The sequence below is a fragment of the Coregonus lavaretus genome (assembly GCF_964263955.1).
Source record: "Coregonus lavaretus genome assembly, chromosome: 18".
Classification (NCBI taxonomy): Eukaryota; Metazoa; Chordata; class Actinopteri; order Salmoniformes; family Salmonidae; genus Coregonus; species Coregonus lavaretus.
This window is the reverse complement of record NC_140005.1, coordinates 27,553,950-27,579,574: the sequence shown is the minus strand read 5'-3', so window position 1 is coordinate 27,579,574 and position 25,625 is coordinate 27,553,950. Positions and strand designations below refer to the sequence as shown.

At 45.3% G+C, this 25,625-nt stretch overlaps 1 protein-coding gene across 1 annotated transcript in view; it reads left to right on the top strand.

Moving 5' to 3' along the window:
• The window catches only part of LOC311145993 (bridge-like lipid transfer protein family member 1), a 154,292-nt gene that overhangs the window by 83,455 nt on the left and 45,212 nt on the right, over nt 1-25,625 (top strand). Inside the window, exons 45-57 of the mRNA XM_084182417.1 lie at nt 63-238; nt 352-925; nt 9,411-9,609; nt 9,727-10,002; nt 11,612-11,705; nt 15,909-16,115; nt 16,388-16,623; nt 23,756-24,000; nt 24,331-24,436; nt 24,531-24,628; nt 24,738-24,926; nt 25,060-25,228; nt 25,348-25,559. Of these exons, the coding sequence (XP_084038543.1) occupies nt 63-238; nt 352-925; nt 9,411-9,609; nt 9,727-10,002; nt 11,612-11,705; nt 15,909-16,115; nt 16,388-16,623; nt 23,756-24,000; nt 24,331-24,436; nt 24,531-24,628; nt 24,738-24,926; nt 25,060-25,228; nt 25,348-25,559 (2,781 nt within the window). The remainder of the gene's footprint in view (nt 1-62; nt 239-351; nt 926-9,410; nt 9,610-9,726; nt 10,003-11,611; nt 11,706-15,908; nt 16,116-16,387; nt 16,624-23,755; nt 24,001-24,330; nt 24,437-24,530; nt 24,629-24,737; nt 24,927-25,059; nt 25,229-25,347; nt 25,560-25,625) is intronic.

The following is a 25,625-nucleotide window of genomic DNA, read 5'->3' as shown; positions in this document are numbered from 1 at the left end:
TGTGTGTGTGTTTGTGTGTGATAATTCTAAAGATTCCCTCTCCCTTTCCTCACTTCACACAGGTTGTGTTCAAGCCTCTGCTGAGTCACACAGGAATCCAAGCCCAGGACACCACTCCTCTCAGCTACAAGATGTATTTTGGAGAGCATCTCTCCTTCTCCGGCACCTTGGAGTGTCTCAGAGCAGACATTGTGGACTCAGACACGTCCAAGGAGCGGAAGAACAAACGCTCCAAAAGGTAAATAAACCTTGTATCTAAATAAAGATACTGTATGCCTGGTTATTATTTGTCCCATTATCTACCACTCATAAGTAATCTCGCTCTCTACCCCTCTCCGTCTCTCCCTGCAGACAGGGCATGCCTAACCTCCCTCCGCTGGAGTTCAAACCGGCCCTGCTGATCGAGACCTTCAGTCTAAACTCTGTGTTGATGGAGAAGTCTACCAGCACTGGCCCGCCCAACTCCACGGCCGCTCCCCTCGCCTTCCACGACCTCAACCGGCGCCACTACAACACCTTCCACTGCGACTTCACCATCGCCTGCCAGGCCATCAGCCAGCGCGTGGACATGGCCCTGGTGCGCCTCATCCACCAGTTCAGTACCATGGTGGACGACATCAAGGCCACGCAGACAGACATCAAGCTGAGTCGCTACACCGCCGGCTCCGCCTCCCCCACGCCCACCTTCAAGGCAAGGCCCTACCGACACTTTCGCTCCTCTGACTTCAGCCGCAGCTCGCGGGGAAGCATCAACGGAGCCGGGCGGAGTGGGGCTGGCGGCAGCGGGAACACGGCTCAAAGGAGCAAGCGAGGTGGAGTAGGGGGTCAGCCACCCAACGGCCCCCCTTCAGGACTGGATACACTGGGTAGGAGGGAGCCCCGGGGACGCAACACGCTGGGTCGCTCGGAGCGCCGGACCTCCAAGGTACATCAACCAGTATGTGTCTTCATTTTAGAATGATCATATACAGTGAGGGAAAAAAGTATTTGATCCCCTGCTGATTTTGTACGTTTGCCCACTGACAAAGACATGATCAGTCTATAATTTGAATGGTAGGTTTATTTGAACAGCGAGAGACAGAATAACAACAAAAAAATCCAGAAAAACGCATGTCAAAAATGTTATAAATTTATTTGCATTTTAATGAGGGAAATAAGTATTTGACCCCTCTGCAAAACATGACTTAGTACTTGGTGGCAAAACCCTTGTTGGCAATCACAGAGGTCAGACGTTTCTTGTAGTTGGCCACCAGGTTTGCACACATCTCAGGAGGGATTTTGTCCCACTCCTCTTTGCAGATCTTCTCCAAGTCATTAAGGTTTCGAGGCTGACGTTTGGCAACTTGAACCTTCAGCTCCCTCCACAGATTTTCTATGGGATTAAGGTCTGGAGACTGGCTAGGCCACTCCAGGACCTTAATGTGCTTCTTCTTGAGCCACTCCATTGTTGCCTTGGCCGTGTGTTTTGGGTCATTGTCATGCTGGAATACCCATCCACAACCCATTTTCAATGCCCTGGCTGAGGGAATGAGGTTCTCACCCAAGATTTGACGGTACATGGCCCCGTCCATTGTCCCTTTGATGCAGTGAAGTTGTCCTGTCCCCTTAGCAGAAAAACACCCCCAAAGCATAATGTTTCCACCTCCATGTTTGACTGTGGGGATGGTGTTCTTGGGGTCATAGGCAGCATTCCTCCTCCTCCAAACACGGCGAGTTGAGTTGATGCCAAAGAGCTCGATTTTGGTCTCATTAGACCACAACACTTTCACCCAGTTCTCCTCTGAATCATTCAGATGTTCATTGGCAAACTTCAGACGGGCCTATATATGTGCTTTCTTGAGCAGGGGGACCTTGCGGGCGCTGCAGGATTTCAGTCCTTCACGGCGTAGTGTGTTACCAATTGTTTTCTTGGTGACTAGGGTCCCAGCTGCCTTGAGATCATTGACAAGATCCTCCCGTGTAGTTCTGGGCTCATGATCATTGCAACTCCACGAGGTGAGATCTTGCATGGCTCTACACTGGCTCTGACGCTCGTCGGATGTGGCAGGGCTTGAAAACTATTACAGACTACAAAGGGAAGCACAGCCGCGAGCTGCCCAGTGACACAAGCCTACCAGACGAGCTAAACCACTTCTATGCTCGCTTCGAGGCAAGCAACACTGAAGCATGCATGAGAGCACCAGCTGTTCCGGACGACTATGTGATCACGCTCTCCGTAGCCGATGTGAGTAAGACTTTTAAGCAGGTCAACATTCACAAGGCCGCAGGGCCAGACGGATTACCAGGACGTGTACTCCGAGCATGTGCTGACCAACTGGCAAGTGTCTTCACTGACATTTTCAACATGTCCCTGACTGAGTCTGTAATACCAACATGTTTCAAGCAGACCACCATAGTCCCCGTGCCCAAGAACTCTAAGATAACCTGCCTAAATGACTACCGACCCGTGGCACTGACGTCTGTAGCCATGAAGTGCTTTGAAAGACTGGTCATGGCTCACATCAACAGCATAATCCCAGAAACCCTAGACCCACTCCAATTTGCATACCGCCCCAACAGATCCACAGATGATGCAATCTCTATCGCACTCCACACTGCCCTTTCCCACCTGGACAAGAGGAACACCTACGTGAGAATGCTATTCATTGACTACAGCTCAGCATTCAACACCATAGTGCCCTCAAAGCTCATCACTAAGCTAAGGATCCTGGGACTAAACACCTCCCTCTGCAACTGGATCCTGGACTTCCTGACGGGCCGCCCCCAGGTGGTAAGGGTAGGTAACAACACATCTGCCACACTGATCCTCAACACGGGGGCCCCTCAGGGGTGCGTGCTCAGTCCCCTCCTGTACTCTCTGTTCACCCATGACTGCATGGCCAGGCACGACTCCAACACCATCATTAAGTTTGCCGACGACACAACAGTGGTAGGCCTGATCACCGACAACGATGAGACAGCCTATAGGGAGGAGGTCAGAGATCTGGCCGTGTGGTGCCAGGACAACAACCTCTCCCTCAACGTGACCAAGACAAAGGAGATGATTGTGGACTACAGGAAAAAAAAGAGGACTGAGCACGCCCCCATTCTCATCGACGGGGCTGTAGTGGAACAGGTTGAGAGCTTCAAGTTCCTTGGTGTCCACATCACCAACGAACTATCATGGTCCAAACACACCAAGACAGTCGTGAAGAGGGCACGACAAAGCCTATTCCCCCTCAGGAGACTAAAAAGATTTGGCATGGGTCCTCAGATCCTCAAAAAATTCTACAGCTGCACCATCGAGAGCATCCTGACTGGTTGCATCACCGCCTGGTATGGCAACTGCTTGGCCTCTGACCGCAAGGCACTACAGAGGGTAGTGCGTACGGCCCAGTACATCACTGGGGCAAAGCTCCCTGCCATCCAGGACCTCTATACCAGGCGGTGTCAGAGGAAGGCCCTCAAAATTGTCAAAGACTCCAGTCACCCTAGTCATAGACTGTTCTCTCTGCTACCGCACGGCAAGCGGTACCGGAGTGCCAAGTCTAGGTCCAAAAGACTTCTCAACAGCTTCTACCCCCAAGCCATAAGACTCCTGAACAGCTAATCATGGCTACCCGGACGATTTGCACTGCCCCCCCACCCCATCCTTTTTACGCTGCTGCTACTCTGTTAAGTATTTATGCATAGTCACTTTAACTCTACCCACATGTACATATTACCTCAACTACCTCAACTAGCCGGTGCCCCCGCACATTGACTATGCAACGGTACCCCCCTGTATATATAGCCTCCCTACTGTCACTTTATTCTATTGTATATATAGCCTCCCTACTGTCACTTTATTTTTTACTTCTGCTCTTTTTTTCTCAACACTTTTTTTGTTGTTGTTTTATTCTTACTTTTTTGTTTAAAATAAATGCACTGTTGGTTAAGGGCTGTAAGTAAGCATTTCACTGTAATGTCTGCACCTGTTGTATTCGGCGCATGTGACCAATAAAATTTGATTTGATTTGATTTGAATTATGGAGCCCCAGGCCGAGGGAGATTGACAGGTCTTTTGTGTTTCTTCCATTTGCGAATAATCGCACCAACTGTTGTCACCTTCTCACCAAGCTGCTTGGCGATGGTCTTGTAGCCCATTCCAGCCTTGTGTAGGTCTACAATCTTGTCCCTGACATCCTTGGAGAGCTCTTTGGTCTTGGCCATGGTGGAGAGTTTGGAATCTGATTGATTGATTGATTGATTGCTTCTGTGGACAGGTGTCTTTTATACAGGTAACAAGCTGAGATTAGGAGCACTCCCTTTAAGAGTGTGCTCCTAATCTCAGCTCGTTACCTGTATAAAATACACTTGGGAGCCAGAAATCTTTCTGCTTGAGAGGGGGTCAAATACTTATTTCCCTCATTAAAATGCAAATCAATTTATAACATTTTTGACATGCGTTTTTCTGGATTTTTTGTTGTTATTCTGTCTCTCACTGTTCAAATACCATTAAAATTATAGACTGATCATTTCTTTGTCAGTGGGCAAACGTACAAAATCAGCAGGGGATCAAATACTTTTTTCCCTCACTGTAGATATACTGTATGTTGAATGTACACTGAACAAAAATATAAATGCAACATGCAACAATTTCAAAGATTTTACTGAGTTACATTTCATATAGGGAAATCAGTCAATTGAAATAAATTAATTTGTCCCTAATCTATTGATTTCACATGACTGGAAATACAGATATGCATCTGTTGGTCACAGATACCTTTAAAAAAAAAAGTAGGGGCGTGGATCAAGAAACCAGTCAGTATCTGCAGCGCATAAAGTTGATCAGGCTGTTGATTGTGGCAGGTGGAATGTTGGCCCACTCCTCTTCAATGGCTGTGCAAAGTTGCTGGATATTGGCGGTATGAAAATGTATGCGCTCACTTAACTGTAAGTCGCTCTGGATAAGAGCGTCTGCTAAATGACTAAAATGTAAATGTAACTAGAACACGCTGTCGTTCCAGAGAATCCCAAACATACTCAATGGAAGAACTGGGACATTTTCAGCTTCCAGAAATCGTAATTTTTGTATTTATTTTGTTTTAAATATTTTTGTGTATCCTTGCGACGTGGGGCCGTGCATTATCATGCTGAAACATAAGGTGATGGCGGATGAATGGCACAACAATGGGCCTCAGGATCTCGTCACGGTATCTCTGTGCATTCAAATTGCCATCAATAAAATGCAATTGTGTTCATTGTCCGTAGTTTATGCCTGCCCATAATCCCATCGACACCATGGGGCACTCTGTTCACAACGTTGACATCAGCAAATCGCTCGCCCATACGACGCCATACACTCTGTCTGCCATCTGCCCGGTACAGTTGAAATCGGGATTCATCCGTGAAGAGCACACTTCTCCAGCGTGCCAATGGCCATCGAAGGTGAGCATTTGCCCGCTGAAGTCGGTTACGACGCCGAACTGCAGTCAGGTCAAGACCCTGGTAAGGACGACAAGCAAATTCTTCGGTTGTGCAAACCCACAGTTTCATCAGCTGTCCAGGTGGCTGGTCTCAGACGATCCCGCAGGTGAAGAAGCCGGATGTGGAGGTCCTGGGCTAGCGTGTGCTTACATGTGGTCTGAGGTTGTGAGGCCGGTTGGACGTACTCTAAAACGACGTTGGAGGTGTCTTATGGTAGAGAAATGAACATTCAATTCTCTGGCAACAGCTCTGTTGGACATTCCTGCAGTCAGCATGCCAATTGCATGCTACCTCAAAAGTTGAGACGTCTGTGGCAATCTGTGGCATTGGCATTGTATTGTGTGACAAAACAATACAATGAGATGATGGCGCCGACAGACATGGCATCTCTGCATCTCTGCTTCCTAAGCAACTTTGCAGTATTTTGTTTTTTTGTGTGTTATTTCTTACATTATTAGCCTAGAACGTTTTTTGTGTTATTACATACAGCCGGAAATAACTTTTGGATATCAGTGCGGCGGTAACCCACCAGCATTACAACCAAGAATACGACTTTCCCGAATTGGATCCTTTGTTCGTACCCCCCAGGGCAATTGAACTTATCCCAGAGGCTGCTCCAAGACACCGCCGGCAAAGAATAGGTATTCGGAGTGGACTTCTAGTCCGACTCAGGAGGCGGGCACACCATCCACCGCTTCCGAGTATATTACTCGCTAATGTTCAGTCTCTGGACAATAAAGTAGACGAGCTCAGGGCGAGGACTGTAACATACTCTGTTTCATGGAATCATGGCTCTCTCGGGGTATACTGTCCCTGTCTGTACAGCCAGCTGGGTTCTCAGTTCAGGAATAAAGAACTCTCCGGGAAGAAGAAATGCGTGGGTGTAGTTTTCATGATTAACTACACATGGTGTGATTGTGATAAAATACAGAAACTCAAGTCCTTTTGTTCACCCGCCCTAGAATACCTCACAATCAAATGCAGACCGTATTACCTCCCAAGATAATTATCTTCGGTTATAGTCACAGCCGTGTATATTCCCCCTCAAGCCGATACCACGATGGCCCTCAAGGAACTACACTGGACTTTATGCAAACTGGAAACCACATATCCTGAGGCCGCATTTATTGTAGCTGGGGATTTTAACAAAGCCAATTTGAGGAAAACGCTACCGAAGTTCTATCAACACATTGACTGCAGTACTCGCTTAGGAAAAACACTAGACCACTGCTACTCGCCATTTCGAGATGCCTACAAGGCCCTCCCCCGCCCTCCCTTTGGCAAATCAGATCACGACTTCATTTAGCTCCTCCCTTCCTATAGGTAGAAATTCAAACAGGAAGTACCCGCTCTAAGGTCTATTCAACGCAGGTCTGACCAATCAGAATCCATGCTTCAAGATTGTTTTGATCACGCGGACTGGGATATGTTCTGGGTAGCCTCTGAGAATAACATTGATGTTTACACGGACACAGTGACTGAGTTCATCAGGAAGTGTATAGGGGATGTTGTTCCCACGGTGACTATTTAAACCTACCCAAACCAGAAACCATGGATAGATGACAGCATTCACGCAGAACTGAAAGCACAAACCACCACATTTCACCAAGGTGACTGGGAATATGGTTGAACACAAACAGTGTAGTTATTCCCACCGTAAAGCAATCAAACAGGCAAAACGTCAGTACAGAGACAAAGTGGAGTCGCAATTCAACGGCTCAGACACGAGACGTATGTGGCAGACAACAACGGATTACAAAGGGAAAACCAGCCATGTCGCAGACACCGATGTCTTGCTCCCAGACAAGCTAAACACCTTCTTCGCCCACTTTGAGGATAAATCAGTGCCACCAACGCGGCCCGCTCCCAAGGCCTGTAGGCTTTCGTTCTCCGTGGCCAACATGAGTAAGACATTTAAGCGTGTTAATCCTCGTGAGGATGCCGGCCCAGACGGCATCCCTAGCCGTGTCCTCAGAGCATGCGCAGACCAGCTGGCTGGAGTGTTTACGGACATATTCAATCTCTCCCTATCCCAGTCTGCTGTCCCTACTTGCTTCAAGATGTCCACCATTGTTCCTGTACCCAAGAAAGCAAAGGTAACTGAACTAAATTACTATCGCCCCGTAGCACTCACCTCTGTCATAAAGTGCTTTGAGAGGATCATATCACCTCTACCTTACCTGACACCCTAGACCCACTTCAATTTGCTTACCGCCCCAATAGATCCACAGACGATGCAATCGCCATCGCACTACACACTTCCCTATCCCATCTGAACAAGAGGAATACCTAAGTCAGAATGCTGTTCATAGACTATAGCTCAGCGTTCAACACCATAGTACCCACCAAGCTCATCATTAAGCTCGGGGCCCTGGGTCTGAACCCCGCCCTGTGCAACTGGGTCCTGGACTTCCTGACGGACCGCCCCCAGGTGGTGAAGGTAGGAAACAACACCTCCACTTCGCTGATCCTCAACACAGGGGGCCCCACAAGGGTGCGTGCTCAGCCCCCTCCTGTACTCCCTGTTCACACATGACTGTGCACGCCTCTAACTCAATCATCAAGTTTGCAGACAACATAAGAGTAGTAGGCCTGATTACCAACAGTGACGAGACAGCCTACAGGGAGGAGATGAAGGCCCTGACGGAGTGGTGTCAGGAAAATAACCTCAACGTCAACAAAACGAAGGAGCTGATCGTGGACTTCAGTAAACAGCAGTGGGAGCACGCCCCTATCCACATCGACGGGACTGCAGTGGAGAAGGTGGAAAGCTTCAAGTTCTTCAGCGTACACATCACTGACAATCTGAAATGGTCCACCCATACAGGCAGTGTGGTGAAGAAGGCGCAACAGCGCCTCTACAACCTCAGGAGGCTGAAGAAATTCGGCTTGGCCCCTAAGACCCTCAAACTTCTATAGATGCACAATTGAGAGCTTCTTGTTGGACTGTAATACCACCTGGTACGGCAACTACACTGCCCACAACCACAGGGCTCTCCAAAGGGTGGTACAGTCTGCCCAACGCATCACCGGGGGCACACTGCCAGCCCTTCAGGACACCTATAGCACCCGACGTCACAGGAAGGCCAAAAAGATCATCAAGGACATCAACCACCCGAGCCACGGCCTGTTCATCCAGAAGGCGAGGTCAGTACAGGTGCATCAAAGCTGTGACGAGAGACTGAAAAACAGCTTCTATCTCAAGGCCATCAGACTGTTAAATAGTCATCACTAGCCGGCTACCACCCGGCTACTCAACCCTGCACCTTAGAGGCTGCTGCCCTATATATATATATATACATAGACATGAATCACTGGCCACTTTAATAATGGAACACTAGTCACTTTAATAATGTTTACATACTGCTTTACTCATCTCATATGTATATACTGTATTCTATTCTACTGTATTTTTGTCAATGCCACTCCGACATTGCTCGTCCTAATATCTATATATTTCTTAATTCCATTCTTTTACTTTTAGGTTTGTGTATTGTTGTGAATTATTAGATACTATTGCACTGTTGGAGCTAGGAACACACGCATTACGCTACACCAGCAATAACATCTGCTAAATATGTGTATGTGACCAATAACATTTGTTTTGATTTTAGAGTGGCCTTTTATTGTCCCCAGCACAAGGTGCACCTGTGTAATGATCATGCTGTTTAATCAGCTTCTTGATATGCCATACCTGTCAGGTGGATGGATTATCTTAGCAAAGGAGAAATGGTTACTAACAGGGATGTAAACAAATTTGTGCACAAAGTTTGAGAGAAATACGTTTTTTCTGTGTATGGAACATTTCTGTGATCTTTTATGTCAGCTCATTAATCTTTGGACCAACACTTTACATGTTGCGTTTATATTTTTGTTCAGTATATATTTCTCAGTGATCTATCAGATGATGTATGCTCTGTTTCTATTGATATCTAATAAATGCAATCAATCAATTGATTAAGGTGTCGCGGAAGGGCTCTCGGGACGTGGCTGACCACACGGCCATCCAAATGGATGACTCCGACTCCATCACAGTGTCAGAGCAGAGCGAGCCCTCTGCAGAGTGCTGGCAGAATATGTACAAGCTGCTCAACTTCTACTCCCTCATCTCTGACCCAACGGGTATCCTGGAGAAGAGCTCCCCTGAGAACTGCCTCTCGGGTAAGGATCTCCCCCTCCACTCAGCCATCTCTTGCCCCTGCCCCCTAGGCACTTAGAAATATAAATGATTAGTAGGCAAGCACACACTCATTGCTACTTTGTGTGTGATCTGTGCAGACGGTGGCCGCAGTCCCTCGGAGCCCCTGTGCAGGATGATCTTTGAGAACGAGCAGCAGGACCCCACCACCCCCACTAACAAGCCTCCGTCTGGGCTCGGTGCTGGGGGCAGACGGCGCAGCCTGATGAGTTCTGAGCCACAGCACGTCACCCTCATCGTGTTTGGCATCGGCATGGTGAACCGCACCCACCTGGAGGCAGACATTGGAGGCCTGACCATGGAGGCAGAGCTGAAGAAGATCCACGGCAGCTTCACACTCAAGGAAAAGATGAAGGGTGAGGCTCTTAGTAGTGATGCGTAGGTTGACTCATAACCTGCAGTCCATGCGTTTATATCCGTGGGCGGGCGGGTTTAGGGTTATTAAAAATTGTGTGGATGAAGGGCAAGTGGGTGACGGGAGGGTTGAATAAAGAGAAAACAATAGCCTACCTGAAAACATCAATAAATGTCTCATTTAGGTTTTTCTTTAATTATTTTAGGCTATCTGACACACTGTACACGTGCCAAATAGCCTACACGCCAATCACCAAATGCTTTTAGGAACGGGCAAAAAAAGTTAATGTCGATCCACAGAGGGAAAAAGGACAATGTCAGAGTTTAATTTAATAAGAGAAAAGCTGCGAAATGGAGAGATTAAAATAAAGAGAAGGGAGGGTCAGAAAAGTAATGTTTGGAAAATATTTGTTGAAGTGGTAAAAGAGGATGATAGCAGTGCCAGATATGTTATGTGTGAAGATTGTGAGACGCTATACAAATTCGACAGTCACAAGACGGACTTCAAATAGGCCTATGGCACGTCAAGGGAACTGTAACCTTCTGTTCAGATGGGTTAAATGGAAACGGAAATCTGGACAGTGACTGTAGGTCTATAACCTCTCGCATAGCCTTAATGTTAACTCCTGCAGAATTATGCATTTCTTGCAGTAAAATAAATTTGGACTCGGGAACAAGTCTGGAGAAATATGATATCTTTCTTTCAGCATCGTGAGAGAATGGAAATGCGCAGTTAGATATTTTTATTTTTTTTGTTATTGCATTTTCTCCTCGGTCCCTGAACGTCTTTGCCCCTCGAAAGAAGCAGAGATGCCAGAGAACTTGACTGATGTCAACAAAATTGAAGCATTCATTCCACCGATTTACATTTTACATTTTAGTCATTTAGCAGACGCTCTTATCCAGAGCGACTTACAGTTAGTGAATACATATTTTTTTTATACTGGCCCCCCGTGGGAATCGAACCCACAACCCTGGCGTTGCAAACGCCATGCTCTATCAACTGAGCTACATCCCTGCCGGCCATTCCCTCCCCTACCCTGGACGACGCTGGGCCAATTGTGCGCCGCCCATGAGTCTCCCGGTCGTGGCCGGCGGCGACAGAGCCTGGATTCGAACCAGGATCTCTAGTGGCACAGTTAGCACTGCGATGCAGTGCCTTAGACCACTGCATCACATTATTCTGGTGAGCAAGGGTTTATTTAGTATTTTAGGGCAACATATAATGACAGAAGAGAAGCTGTATGTATCTAATTATAGATAAGTTGACTAACAAATAGTCTACCAAAATGTCAGAAATTATAAGCAGAAACATATCTAAATCAGGCAAATAATATCATGCACCCCCTGTCAGTAATCGTTCCGCTGTCTCTAGCCTACAGAGCATTTTCTAGGGTTGGGTGCGGGCCTCAGATTTTCACTTTATCACATATAGTCGGGCGGTTGCGGATCAGTTATTAGCAATTGCGGGCAGGTGCGGGTGAACAAACAGCTGACCTACGCACCACTAGCTCTTAGCTCTTGGTTTACGTCACTAGTTCAATACACTGCTTATTTTTATTACATTGTGCAGTACCATATCTGTATTATAACTCCATAATCTGTTTTCAGACATACTGCACCAGAAGATGACAGAGACTTGTGCATCAGCCCACATAGGAGGAGTAAACATTGTGCTCCTGGAGGGTATAACACCAGACATTCAGTAAGTACTGCTCAAATTTAGGCAGATAGTTGCTTCCTTTGCATTTTGTATTGAGGTTTGATAGTGTGCATTAGGTCTCTGTGAATTGGAAGACCTAAAATAACCTTTCTAGTTCGTTTGCCTGTCATTTTGATAACCTGTAAAATGAATTATATGGAACGCTTTAATTTCCTACCCCACTATGCCATTGATTGCATGTCAACATACTGTGTGAGTTATTCCTACAGTTACTTCACAGTAATCAATTCCTAGAAATATTCAAATGACTGCAAAATTCTGCTGGCATCACTGGAAAGACTTTTGGCAGGCGAAGGAAGGTGGACAGATATTCTAATCTAGTCTATTGTCTCGATATACTGTATCTCTGCGTGAATACTCAATTTCTCATTTGCTCTCTTTTTTTTAAACTTTCCCTGCTTTCTCTTACATCGTCTTACATAGACTGGAGGATTTCCCTACATCTCCTACCAGCACAGCCAAACAAGAGTTTCTGTATGTGTTCATAACTACTGCACCTTGGCACATCATAGCAATGCCACAGTAGTACCTAGCTAAAACACCGCTTTCATTTTGTCTGGAGTCTGTGGTACCCCAGTGTTTCGTCAGTGTACAGCTCTAACTATGTTACTGTCCTTCATCGTGTTAAATTGATAATCCCCCACTCTCCTTTTCTCCTCTGTTTCTGTGTTCCTTCCTTCATGTGTATGGCGGGTAGAATATCTTTATAGATCAGCCATATCACAGCGATTCATCCTGTAATCGTGATCATAATTTATTGTTGTTGATTTTTTGGCAACGTAATGGAAGAGCGTATAGAACCCTGTAATTCTTATGCCCCCATAACATGGATGTCGTTATACAGTGAGGGAAAAAAGTATTTGATCCCCTGCTGATTTTGTACATTTGCCCACTGACAAAGACATGATCAGTCTATAATTTGAATGGTAGGTTTATTTGAACAGTGAGAGACAGAATAACAAAAAACTAATCCAGAAAAACGAATGTCAAAAATGTTATAAATTGATTTGCATTTTAATGAGGGAAATAAGTATTTGACCCCCTCTCAATCAGAAAGATTTCTGACTCCCAGGTGTCTTTTATACAGGTAACGAGCTGAGATTAGGAGCACACTCTTAAAGGGAGTGCTCCTAATCTCAGTTTGTTACCTGTATAAAAAACACCTGTCCACAGAAGCAATCAATCAATCAGATTCCAAACTCTCCACCATGGCCAAGACCAAAGAGCTCTCCAAGGATGTCAGGGACAAGATTGTAGACCTACACAAGGCTGGAATGGGCTACAAGACCATCGCCAAGCAGCTTGGTGAGAAGGTGACGACAGTTGGTGCGATATTTCGCAAATGGAAGAAACACAAAAGAACTGTCAATCTCCCTGGGGCTCCATGCAAGATCTCACCTCGTGGAGTTGCAATGATCATGAGAACAGTGAGGAATCAGCCCAGAACTACACGGGAGGATCTTGTCAATGATCTCAAGGCAACTGGGACCATAGTCACCAAGAAAACAATTGGTAACACACTACGCCGTGAAGGACTGAAATCCTGCAGCACCCGCAATGTCCCCCTGCTCAAGAAAGCACATACAGTGGGGAAAAAAAGTATTTAGTCAGCCACCAATTGTGCAAGTTCTCCCACTTAAAAAGATGAGAGAGGCCTGTAATTTTCATCATAGGTACACGTCAACTATGACAGACAAAATGAGAAAAAAAAATCCAGAAAATCACATTGTAGGATTTTTAATTAATTTATTTGCAAATTATGGTGGAAAATAAGTATTTGGTCAATAACAAAAGTTTCTCAATACTTTGTTATATACCCTTTGTTGGCAATGACACAGGTCAAACATTTTCTGTAAGTCTTCACACACTGTTGCTGGTATTTTGGCCCATTCCTCCATGCAGATCTCCTCTAGAGCAGTGATGTTTTGGGGCTGTCGCTGGGCAACACAGACTTTCAACTCCCTCCAAAGATTTTCTATGGGGTTGAGATCTGGAGACTGGCTAGGCCACTCCAGGAACCTTGAAATGCTTCTTACGAAGCCACTCCTTCGTTGCCCGGGCGGTGTGTTTGGGATCATTGTCATGCTGAAAGACCCAGCCACGTTTCATCTTCAATGCCCTTGCTGATGGAAGGTTTTCACTCAAAATCTCATGATACATGGCCCCATTTATTCTTTCCTTTACACGCATCAGTCGTCCTGGTCCCTTTGCAGAAAAACAGCCCCAAAGCATGATGTTTCCACCCCCATGCTTCACAGTAGGTATGGTGTTCTTTGGATGCAACTCAGCATTCTTTGTCCTCCAAACACGACGAGTTGAGTTTTTACCAAAAAGTTCTATTTTGGTTTCATCTGACCATATGACATTCTCCCAATCCTCTTCTGGATCATCCAAATGCACTCTAGCAAACTTCAGACGGGCCTGGACATGTACTGGCTTAAGCAGGGGGACACGTCTTGCACTGCAGGATTTGAGTCCCTGGCGGCGTAGTGTGTTACTGATGGTAGGCTTTGTTACTTTGGTCCCAGCTCTCTGCAGGTCATTCACTAGGTCCCCCTGTGTGGTTCTGGGATTTTTGCTCACCATACTTGTGATCATTTTGACCCCACGGGGTGAGATCTTGCGTGGAGCCCCAGATCGAGGGAGATTATCAGTGGTCTTGTATGTCTTCCATTTCCTAATAATTGCTCCCACAGTTGATTTCTTCAAACCAAGCTGCTTACCTATTGCAGATTCAGTCTTCCCAGCCTGGTGCAGGTCTACAATTTTGTTTCTGGTGTCCTTTGACAGCTCTTTGGTCTTGGCCATAGTGGAGTTTGGAGTGTGACTGTTTGAGGTTGTGGACAGGTGTCTTTTATACTGATAACAAGTTAAAACAGGTGCCATTAATACAGGTAACGAGTGGAGGACAGAGGAGCCTCTTAAAGAAGAAGTTACAGGTCTGTGAGAGCCAGAAATCTTGCTTGTTTGTAGGTGACCAAATACTTATTTTCCACCATAATTTGCAAATAAATTCATAAAAAATCCTACAATGTGATTTTCAGGATTTTATTTTCTCAATTTGTCTGTCATAGTTGACGTGTACCTATGATGAAAATTACAGGCCTCTCTCATCTTTTTAAGTGGGAGAACTTGCACAATTGGTGGCTGACTAAATACTTTTTTTCCCCACTGTATAGAGGGCCGTCTGAAGTTTGCCAATGAACATCTGAATGATTCAGAGGAGAACTGGGTGTAAGTGTTGTGGTCAGATGAGACCAAAATCGAGCTCTTTGGCATCAACTCAGCTCGCCGTGTTTGGAGGAGGGGGAATGCTGTCTATGACCCCAAGAACACCATCCCCACCGTCAAACATGGAGGTGGAAACATTATGCTTTGGGGGTGTTTTTCTGCTAAGGGGACAGGACAACTTCACCGCATCAAAGGGACGATGGACGGGGCCATGTACCATCAAATCTTGGGTGAGAACCTCCTTCCCTCAGCCAGGGCATTGAAAATGGGTCGTGGATGGTATTCCAGCATGACAATGACCCAAAAAACACGGCCAAGGCAACAAAGGAGTGGCTTAAGAAGAAGCACATTAAGGTCCTGGAGTGGCCTAGCCAGTCTCCAGACCTTAATCCCATAGAAAATCTGTGGAGGGAGCTGAAGGTTCGAGTTGCCAAACGTCAGCCTCGAAACCTTAATGACTTAGAGAAGATCTGCAAAGACGAGTGGAACAAAATCCCTCCTGAAATGTGTGCAAACCTGGTGGCCAACTACAAGAAACGGCTGACTTCTGTGATTGCCAACAATGGTTTTGCCACCAAGTACTAAGTCATGTTTTGCAGAGGGGTCAAATACTTATTTCCCTCATTACAATGCAAATCAATTTATAACATTTTGGACATGAGTTTTTCTGGATTTTTTTAATGTTATTCTGTCTCTCACTGTTCAAATAAACCTACCATTAAAATGATAGACTGATCATGTATTTTTCAGTGGGCAAACGTACAAAATCAGCAGGGGATCAAATAGTTTTTTCCCTCACTGTATGCCTCTTAATGTGTAGTATGCTTGCTGTCTAACAAAAATGACCCAAACACAATTTTTTTGTACATTGTTGTTCTGTAGATGTTGTCCTGTCTTAACCTGTTGTCAAACAGTCATATTAGAATCGCTGACACTCTGCTCTGCCAATTCCAGAACGGTTGTGAAATGCAACGTAGCTAAGTCCCAGGCCCTCTACAGCGCCCAGCGCGGCCTGAAGACCAACAACGCAGCTGTGTTCAAGGTGGGCGCCATCATGATCAACATCCCCCAGCACCCTGCCACGCTGCACAGCATGATGGTCCGCAGCTCCCATCAGCTCTCAAAGCAGATCTCCGACCTCATCCGCCAGCCGTCCAACGTGTGAGTCTAGGGGAGGAAATTGTTGTATTATTCACAAGTTATTGTATTATTTATGCTTTGAGTCCCATTGAAATCTGTAGGTATCTCCTAGGTGAGCCCCGCCCAAGAACTGGGGCAGGGTAGGCAGAACTGCTTGCTTAGTTTGGTCCTCACTTAAGTGTCTAGTATGACAGGAAAGCATTTTAGTGAGAAAACCATCATTTTTTCCCTCAGAATTTCCTTCATGGACTAAGCAAAACTTCTTCATCCTGAACTGTTATTTTTTCCTTTAGGTCACCCCCCAACAGGGAAGACACCCCCACCCCTCAGCCCTCTGACAAGGCGTCCAGCATCAACCAGACTCCCGTGGAGGCCAATGAGTTCCCCCAGCTGCCAGAGGGCCTGGAGAAGAAGCCCATCGTTCTCAAGTTCAGCGCCATGATGGACGGCATCACCATAGGAGCAGCCCTTTTGCCCTCCCTCAAGGCTGAGTACAAGATGGGCCGCATGAAGAGCCACGGCATGACAGGTACAGTGCCTTCAGAAAGTATTCATACTCCTTGACTTATTCTAGATTTTGTTGTGTTACAGCCTGAATTAAAAATGGATTAAATAGATTTGACAAAGTGAAAACATGTTTTTAGACATGTTTTCAGTACTATTGAAAATGAAATACACATATCTAATTTACATACAGTACCAGTCAAAAGTTTGGACACACCTACTCATTCAAGGGTTTTTCTTTATTTGTACTATTTTCTACATTGTAGAATAATAGTGAAGACATCAAAACTATTAAATAACACATGGAATCATGTAGTAACCAAAAAGTGTTAAACAAATCAAAATATATATATATTTTTTTAGATTCTTCAAAATAGCCACCCTTTTCCTTGATGACAGCTTTGCACACTCTTGGCATTCTCTCAACCAGCTTCATGAGGAATGCTTTTCCAACAGTCTTGAAGGAGTTCTTATGCTGAACACTTGTTGGCTGCTGTTCCTTCACTTTGCGGTCCAACTCATCCCAAACCATCTCAATTGGGTTGAGGTCGGGTGATTGTGGAGGCCAGGTCATCTGATGCAGCACACCTTCACTCTCCTTCTTGGTCAAATAGCCCTTACACAGCCTGGAGGTGGGTTTTGGGTCATTGCCCTGTTGAAAACAAATGATAGTCCCACTAAGCGCAAACCAGATGGGATGGTGTATCGCTGCAGAATGCTGTTCTAGCCATGCTAGTTAAGTGTGCCTTGAATTCGAAATAAATCACTGACAGTGTCACCAGCAAAGCACCCCCACACCATCACACCTCCTCCTCCATGCTTCACGGTGGGAACCACACATGCAGAGATCATCCGTTAACCTACTCTGCGTCTCACAAAGACACAGCGGTTGGAACCAAAAATCTAAAATTTGGACTCATCAGACCAAAGGACAGATTTCAACCGGTCTAATGTCCATTGCTCGTGTTTCTTGGCCCAAGCAATTCTCTTCTTCTTATTGGTGTCCTTTAGTAGTGGTTTCTTTGCAGCAATTCGACCATGAAGGCCTGATTCACGCAGTTTCCTCTGAACAGTTAATGTTGATGTGTCTGTTACTTGAACTCTGTGAAGCATTTATTTGGGCTGCAATCTGAGGTGCTGTTAACTCTAATGAACTTATCCTCTGCAGCAGAGGTAACTCTGGGTTTTCCTTTCCTGTGGCTGTCCTCATGAGAGCCAGTTTCATCATCGCGCTTGATGGTTTTTGCGACTGCACTTGAAGAAATTTTCAAAGTTCTTGAAATTTCCGGATTGACTGACCTTCATGTCTTAACCTCTATGGGATCGGTGTCCCGTAGACGGGACGGTTGAGCTAACGTGCGCTAATGTTATTAGCATGACTGTTGTAAGTAACAGCAAACTTTCCAGGACATAGACATGTCTTATATGGGCAGAAAGCTTAAATTCTTGTTAATCTAACTGCACTGTCCAATTTAGAGTAGCTATTACAGTGAAAAAAATGACATGCTATTGTTTGAGGAGAGTGCACAACAACAAAAAACGTATCACGGCAACTGGTTTCATACATTCACCTCTGAAGGTAAATAATGTACTTACATTCATGTAATCATGCTCTGATTTGTCATCCTGAGGGTCCCAGAGATAGAATGTAGCATAGTTTTGTTTGATAAAATCAATGTTTATATTCAAATGTTTGGAACTGGGTTCTACATTTTGAACCGCTGCTGTCTCTGGCTCCACACCCATCCCGCCCAGCCATCTAGATGTGTGAAAGTTAGTGTATAAGCTAATGATCCATCATGTATGACATTCCTGGGAGTGTGTAAACTTACATTTTGTTTTACCATATCATTTTTTTATGTTCTCTATAGTTATGTACTTGAAAATGTATCAATTGACCAATTTGGCACATTTGGGCAGACTTGATACAAAATAGTTCAGTATTGCAACGCTTCACTGGATCAATCTGAAACTTTGCACACACTGCTGCCATCTAGGGGCCAAAATCTAAATTGTGCCTAAACTGCATTATTACATTGTGGCCGTTCTCTTGCATTTCAAAGATGATGGAACAAAACAAATAATAGAAAACGCATGTTTTTTTGTTTGTAATATCTTTTACCAGATCTAATGTGTTATATTCTCCTACATTAATTTCACATTTCCACAAATTTCAAAGTGTTTCCTTTCAAATGGTATCAAGAATATGCATATCCTTGATTCAGGTCCTGAGTTACAGGCAGTTAGATTTGGGTATGTCATTTTAGGCGAAAATTGAAAAAAAGGGTCCGATCCTTAAGAGGTTTAAGTAATGATGGACTGTAATTTCCCTTTGCTTATTTGAGCTGTTCTTGCCATAACATGGACTTGGTCATGTACCAAATAGGGCTATCTTCTGTATACCACCCCAACCTTGTCACAACACAACTGATTGGCTCAAATGCATTAAGAAGGAAAGAAATTCCACAAGTTAACTTTTAACAAGGCACACCTGTTAATTGAAATGCATTCCAGGTGACTACCTCATGAAGCTGGTTGAGAGAATGTCAAGAGTGCAAAGTTGTAATCAAGGCAAAGGGTGGCTACTTTGAAGAATCTCAAATATAAAATATATTTTGATTTGTTTAACACTTTTTTGGTTACTACATGATTGCATATGTGTTATTTCATAGCTTTGATGTCTTCACTATTATTCTACAATGTAGAAAATTGTAAAAATAAAGAAAAACCCTGGAATGAGTAGGTGTGTCCAAACTTTTGCCTTATAGTGTAAGCATTCACACCCCTTTGCTATGACACTCCAAATGTAGCTCACGTGCATCCAATTTCCTTTGATCATCCTTGAGATGTCACTACAACTTGATTGGAGTCCACCTGTGGCTAATTCAATTGTTTGGACATCTAGAAAGAAGCACACCTGTCTATATAAGGTCCCACAGTTGATAGTGCATGTCAGAGCAGAAACTATACCTTGAAGTTCAAGGAACTGTCCTTAGATCTCCAAGATATAATTGTTATGAGGTGTGTCCACTACATGTACATGCCTCGTCGAACATCTCATTCCAAAAACATGGGCATTAATATGGAGTTGGTCCCCCCTTTGCTGCTATAACAGCCTCCACTCTTCTGGGAAGGCTTTCCACTAGATGTTAGAACATTGCTGCGGGGACTTGCTTCCATTCAGCCACAAGAGCGTTAGTAAGGTCAGGCACTGATGTTTTTTATTTTTTATTTTATTTCACTTTTATTTAACCAGGTAAGCCAGTTGAGAACAAGTTCTCATTTACAACTGCGACCTGGCCAAGATAAAGCGAAGCAGTGCGATAAAAACAACAACAACACAGTTACATATGGAATAAACAAAAATAAAACGTACAGTCAATAACACAATAGAAAATCTATATACAGTGTGTACAAATGTAGTAAGTTATGGAGGTAAGGCAATAAATAGGCCATAGTGCAAAATAATTACAATTTAGTATTAACACTGGAGTGATAGATGTGCAGAAGATGATGTGCAAATAGAGATACTGGGGTGCAAATGAGCAAAATAAATAACAATATGGGGATGAGGTAGTTGGGTGGGCTAATTACAGATGGGCTGTGTACAGGTGCAGTGATCGGTAAGCTGCTCTGACAACTGATGCTTAAAGTTAGTGAGGGAGAGAAGTGTCTCCAGCTTCAGAGATATTTGCAGTTCGTTCCAGTCATTTGCAGCAGAGAACTGGAAGGAATGGCGGCCAAAGGAGGTGTTGGCTTTGGGGATGACCAATGAGATGTACCTGCTGGAACGCATACTACGGGTGGGTGTTGCTATGGTGACCAATGATCTAAGATAAGGTGGGGATTTGCCTAGAAGTGATTTATAGATGACCTGGAGCTAGTGGGTTTGGCGACGAATATGTAGTGAGGGCCAGCCAACGAGCGCGTATAGGTCACAATGGTGGGTAGTATATGGGGCTTTGGTGACAAAACGGATGGCACTGTGATAGACTACATCCAATTTGCTGAGTAGAGTGTTGGAAGCTATTTTGTAAATGACATCGCCGAAGTCAAGGATCGGTAGGATAGTCTGTTTTACGAGGGCATGTTTAGCAGCATGAGTGAAGGAGGCTTTGTTGCGAAATACGAAGCCGATTCTAGATGTAACTTTGGATTGGAGATGCTTAATGTGAGTCTGGAAGGAGAGTTTACGGTCTAACCAGACACCTAGGTATTTGTAGTTGTCCACATATTCTAAGTCAGACCCGTCGAGAGTAGTGATTCTAGTCGGGCGGGGGGGGTGCAAGCAGCGTTCGATTGAAGAGCATGCATTTACTTTTACTAGCGTTTAAGAGCAGTTGGAGGCCACGGAAGGAGTGTTGTATGGCATTGAAGCTCGTTTGGAGGTTTGTTAACACAGTGTCCAATGAAGGGCCAGATGTATACAAAATGGTGTCGTCTGCGTAGAGGTGGATCTGAGAATCACCAGCAGCAAGAGCGACATCATTGATATACACAAAGAATAGAGTCGGCCCGAGAATTGAACCCTGTGGCACCCCCATAGAGACTGCCAGAGGTCCAGACAACAGGCCCTCCGATTTGACACATTGAACTCTATCTGTGAAGTAGTTGGTGAACCAGGCAAGGCAGTCATTTGAGAAACCAAGGCTATTTAGTCTGCCAATAAGAATGCGGTGGTTGACAGAGTCAAAAGCCTTGGCCAGGTCGATGAAGACGGCTGCACAGTACTGTCTTTTATCGTTCGCGGTTATTATATCGTTTAGGACCTTGAGCGTGGCTGAGGTGCACCCATGACCACCTTGGAAACCAGATTGCATAGCGGAGAAGGTACGGTGGGATTCGAAATGGTCGGTGATCTGTTTGTTAACTAGGCTTTCAAATACTTTCGAAAGGCAGGGCAGGATGGATATAGGTCTGTAACAGTTTGGATCTAGAGTGTCACCCCCTTTGAAGAGGGGGATGACCGCGGCAGCTTTCCAATCTCTGCGGATCTCAGACGATACGAAAGAGAGGTTGAACAGGTTAGTAATAGAGGTTGCGACAATTTCTGGGGGGGGGCATGGGCAAGTTGCAGCGGAGGGTGCAGAGCTGGTGGCCGGGGTAGGGGTAGCCAGGTGGAAAGCATGGCCAGCTGTAGCAAAATGTGGCGGCAGGTAGCTTAGTGGTTAAGAGCGTTGTGCCAGTAACCGAAAGGTCGCTGGTTCTAATCCCCGAGCCGACTAGGTGAAAAATCTGTCGACGTGCCCTTGAGCAAGGCACTTAACCCTAATTGCTCCTGTAAGTCGCTCTGGATAAGAGCTTCTGCTAAATGACTAAAATGAAATAATAAATAATAAAATGCTTTTTGAAAATCTCGATTATCATACATTTATCGGTGGTGACAGTGTTTCCTAGCCTAAGTGCAGTGGGTAGCTGGGAGGAGGTGCTTTTATTCTCCATGGACTTTAGTGTCCCAAAACTTTTTTGAGTTAGTGCTACAGGATACAAATTTCTGTTTGAAAAAGCTAGCCTTTGCTTTCCTAACTGCTTGTGTATATTGGTTCCTGACTTCCCTGAAAAGTTGCATATCGCGGGGGCTGTTCGATGCCAATGCAGTACGCCACAGGATGTTTTTGTGCTGGTCAAGGGCAGTCGGCGTTCCAATTCATCCCAAAGGTGTTTTCGATTGGGTTGAGAATGGGCTCGGTGCAGGCCAGTCAAGTTCTTATACACCGATCTCGACAAACCATTTCTGAATGGGCCTCCCTTTGTGCACGGGGCCGTTGTCATGCTGAAACAGGAAAGGGCCTTCCCCAAACTGTTGCCACAAAGCTGGAAGCACAGAATCGTCTAGAATGTCATTGTATGCTGTAGCATTAAGATTTCCCTTCACTGGAACTAAGGGACCTAGCCCGAACCATGAAAAACTGCCCCAGACCATTATTCCATCTCCACCAAACTTTACAGTTGGCACTATGCATTGGGGCAGGTGTCCAACAGCAGCAAACTTTACACCCTTGCACATAGGCTTGTGTGTGGCTGCTCGGCCATGAAAACCCATTTCATGAAGCTCCCAACGAACAGTTATTGTGCTGAAGTTGCTTCCAGAGGCTGTTTGGAACTTGGTAGTGAGTGTTGCAACCGAGGACAGACTATTTTTACACGCTACGCGCTTCAGCACTCTGCGATCCTGTTCTGTGAGCTTGTGTGGCCTGCAGCTTCACGGCTGAGCTGTTGTTGCTCCTCGACGTTTCCACTTCACAATAACAGCACTTACAGTTGACCGTGGCAGCTCTAGCAGGGCAAAAATTTGATGAACTGACTTGTTGGAAAGGTGGCATCCTATAACTGTGACACGTTGAAAGTCACTGAGCTCTTCAGTACGGGCCATTCTACTACCAATGTTTGTCAATGGAGATTACATGGCTGTGTGCTCGATTTTATACACCTGTCAGCCACGGGTGTGGCTGAAATAGCAGAATCCACTAATTGAAGCATAGTCCAGATTCTTTTGGCCATGTAGTGTATCTGGGGAAGGGTATAAAACAATTTCTAGAGGGTTGAACGTTTCTAAGAGCACAGTGGTCTACATTATTGGGAAATTGAAAAAATATGGAACTACCCAGACTCTGCCTAGCGCTGGCCATCCGACCAAACTGAGCAACCGGGCAAGAAGGACCTTGGTCAGGCAGGTGACCGAGAACCTAATGACCACTCTGACAGAACTACAGAGTTCCTTGGCAGAGATGGTAGAACCTGGCAAAATGACAACAGTCTCTACAGCACTTCACCAATCTGGGCTTTATGGGAGAGTGGCCAGACGGACAATGGCACATGACAATTTGCAAAAAGGCACTTGAATCCCGTTGAAAATCTGTGGAAAGACTTGAAGATTGCTGTTCACCGCCTCTCCCCATCTTAACAGAGCTTGAGAAAATCTGCAAGGAAGAATGGGAGAAAATCCCCAAAGCTGTAACACAACAAAATGTGGAATAAGTCAAGGGCTATGAATACTTTATGAAGGCACTGTAGTTAGCACCAAGCTTTAACCCCCAACTGGGGTAATGGGATATTGTACTTGTATTATGAGGATCTTATTATTTGTGATATGACAATGCATCTTAATGTAATTCAGAGTGGATTGTTAAACTCATCCTTGTTTGTTCTCTGTGCAGGCGCCCAGACAAGGTTCACATTCGAGCTGCCCAACCACAAGCTGTGTTTCCAGTCCAAGGTGTCCCCGGTGGACACCATGTCCGCCATGCCGCCCTCGGCCAACCTCAACCTCCCGCCAGTCACCATGTCTGGAGAATACATAATGGAGGACCACGAGGGCCACTCAGATTTTACCGACGACTTCCCAATCCCCATGAAGCAGGGCAACTACCTCCAGGGGAATTACCTGCGCTGTGTGGCTGAGGTGAGGCTGCAATATTCAAGTAGAATATCTCTGGTATTGCAGACTATACCTTTTATTAATATAAATGATATGTCAACACAGTTATTGTTCTATTTTGATTGTTTGTTCATTTGTTTGGATATTATCTGAGCTAGATATAAATTGGCGTCGTGCGTAATGCTCATGCGGGGTGAAATTTGTATGTATTTGCGGATGTGAGTACTCTGTCCGTTCGACCTGACAAAGATCCTTGTGAATCGAAATATTGTCAATGAAGTGATAATTGGGAGAATATTCAGTCTGTGTGGGCCTTTCTGTTATTTTCATTGATTTCAATCCCCCTTCACCTAGATTGGTTCTTTTGAGCACAACCTCACCACGGACCTCCTGAACCACCTGGTGTTCCTGCAGAAGGTTTTCATGAAGGAAGTCAATGAGGTCATCCAGAAAGTATCAGGTCTGTCCCGCTGTATAACACAAAGACACTGAAAGTTGTTGTTGTGTTTCAGTATTTTGCTTAGACACTTTGGGTTAAATGTTTGTCTATGCAGGAGGAGAGCAGCCCATCCCTCTGTGGAATGAGCATGACATCTCAACAGATGCTGACAAGCCCAAGATTCTGCTCTACTCACTCAGTCTGATGTTTAAGGTATCAGTATTTAAAACAAGAAATGTGCTGCAGTTTACATTCTTGTTACTTATTGCTTGTGTGCAGGAATGGAACGGATGACTTTTTCCTGAATTCTTATGATTTGCAGGGTATCCAGATGACAGCCACCACTCCATCCATGAGAGCGGTGCGCTTCGAGACAGGGCTGATAGAGCTGGAGCTCTCCAACAGGATCCAGTGTAAAGCCCAGCCTGGCGGCAGCAGCAGCTACCTCAAACTGTTTGGGAAGTGCCAAGTGGACCTTAACCTCGCCTTGGGCCAAATAGTCAAGCATCAGGTAGGCTACAGCAAATCAATATAGGTTGTGTTTGTTTCCATTAGCTGCTGCAATCAGATTCCTCCTTTGAGGATCAATAAAGTACTGTGTCTGCCCCTGTTTTGGGAGTTATAACTATTTCTTTATTCCACAGGTGTACGAGGAGGCGGGTTCAGACTTCCACCAGGTGGCCTACTTCCGCACTCGTATTGGCTTACGGAACGCCCTTCAGGAGGAGATCAGTGGCTCCTCGGACAAAGAGGCAGTACTCATCACTCTCAACCGGCCAATCGTCTTTGCTCAGCCTGTGGCCTTTGACAGAGGTCAGGCCTTAATAGTAGACTAAGTTTTCAAATTCTCAGAATCAAATGTTCTAAATTGTATAACCTCCCTAACAAAATCGTCATAGAAAATGTCATCACTGTTTCCCTTCTCGTTGCAGCTGTGCTCTTCTGGCTGAACTACAAGGCGGCCTACGACAACTGGAACGAGCAGCGTCTGGCATTGAACAAAGACATCCACATGGCCACCAAGGAGGTGGTGGACAAGCTGCCGGGCATCCAACAGACCTCAGCCCAGGCCTTCAGCACCCTGTTCCTGCAGCTCACCGTCAACGACCTTGGAATCTGTTTGCCCATCACGAACACCTCACTGGTAGGAGGAGAATGATGATCTTAACAATGATGTTAACAATTTGGGCAATTTTTTTGCACACAAATG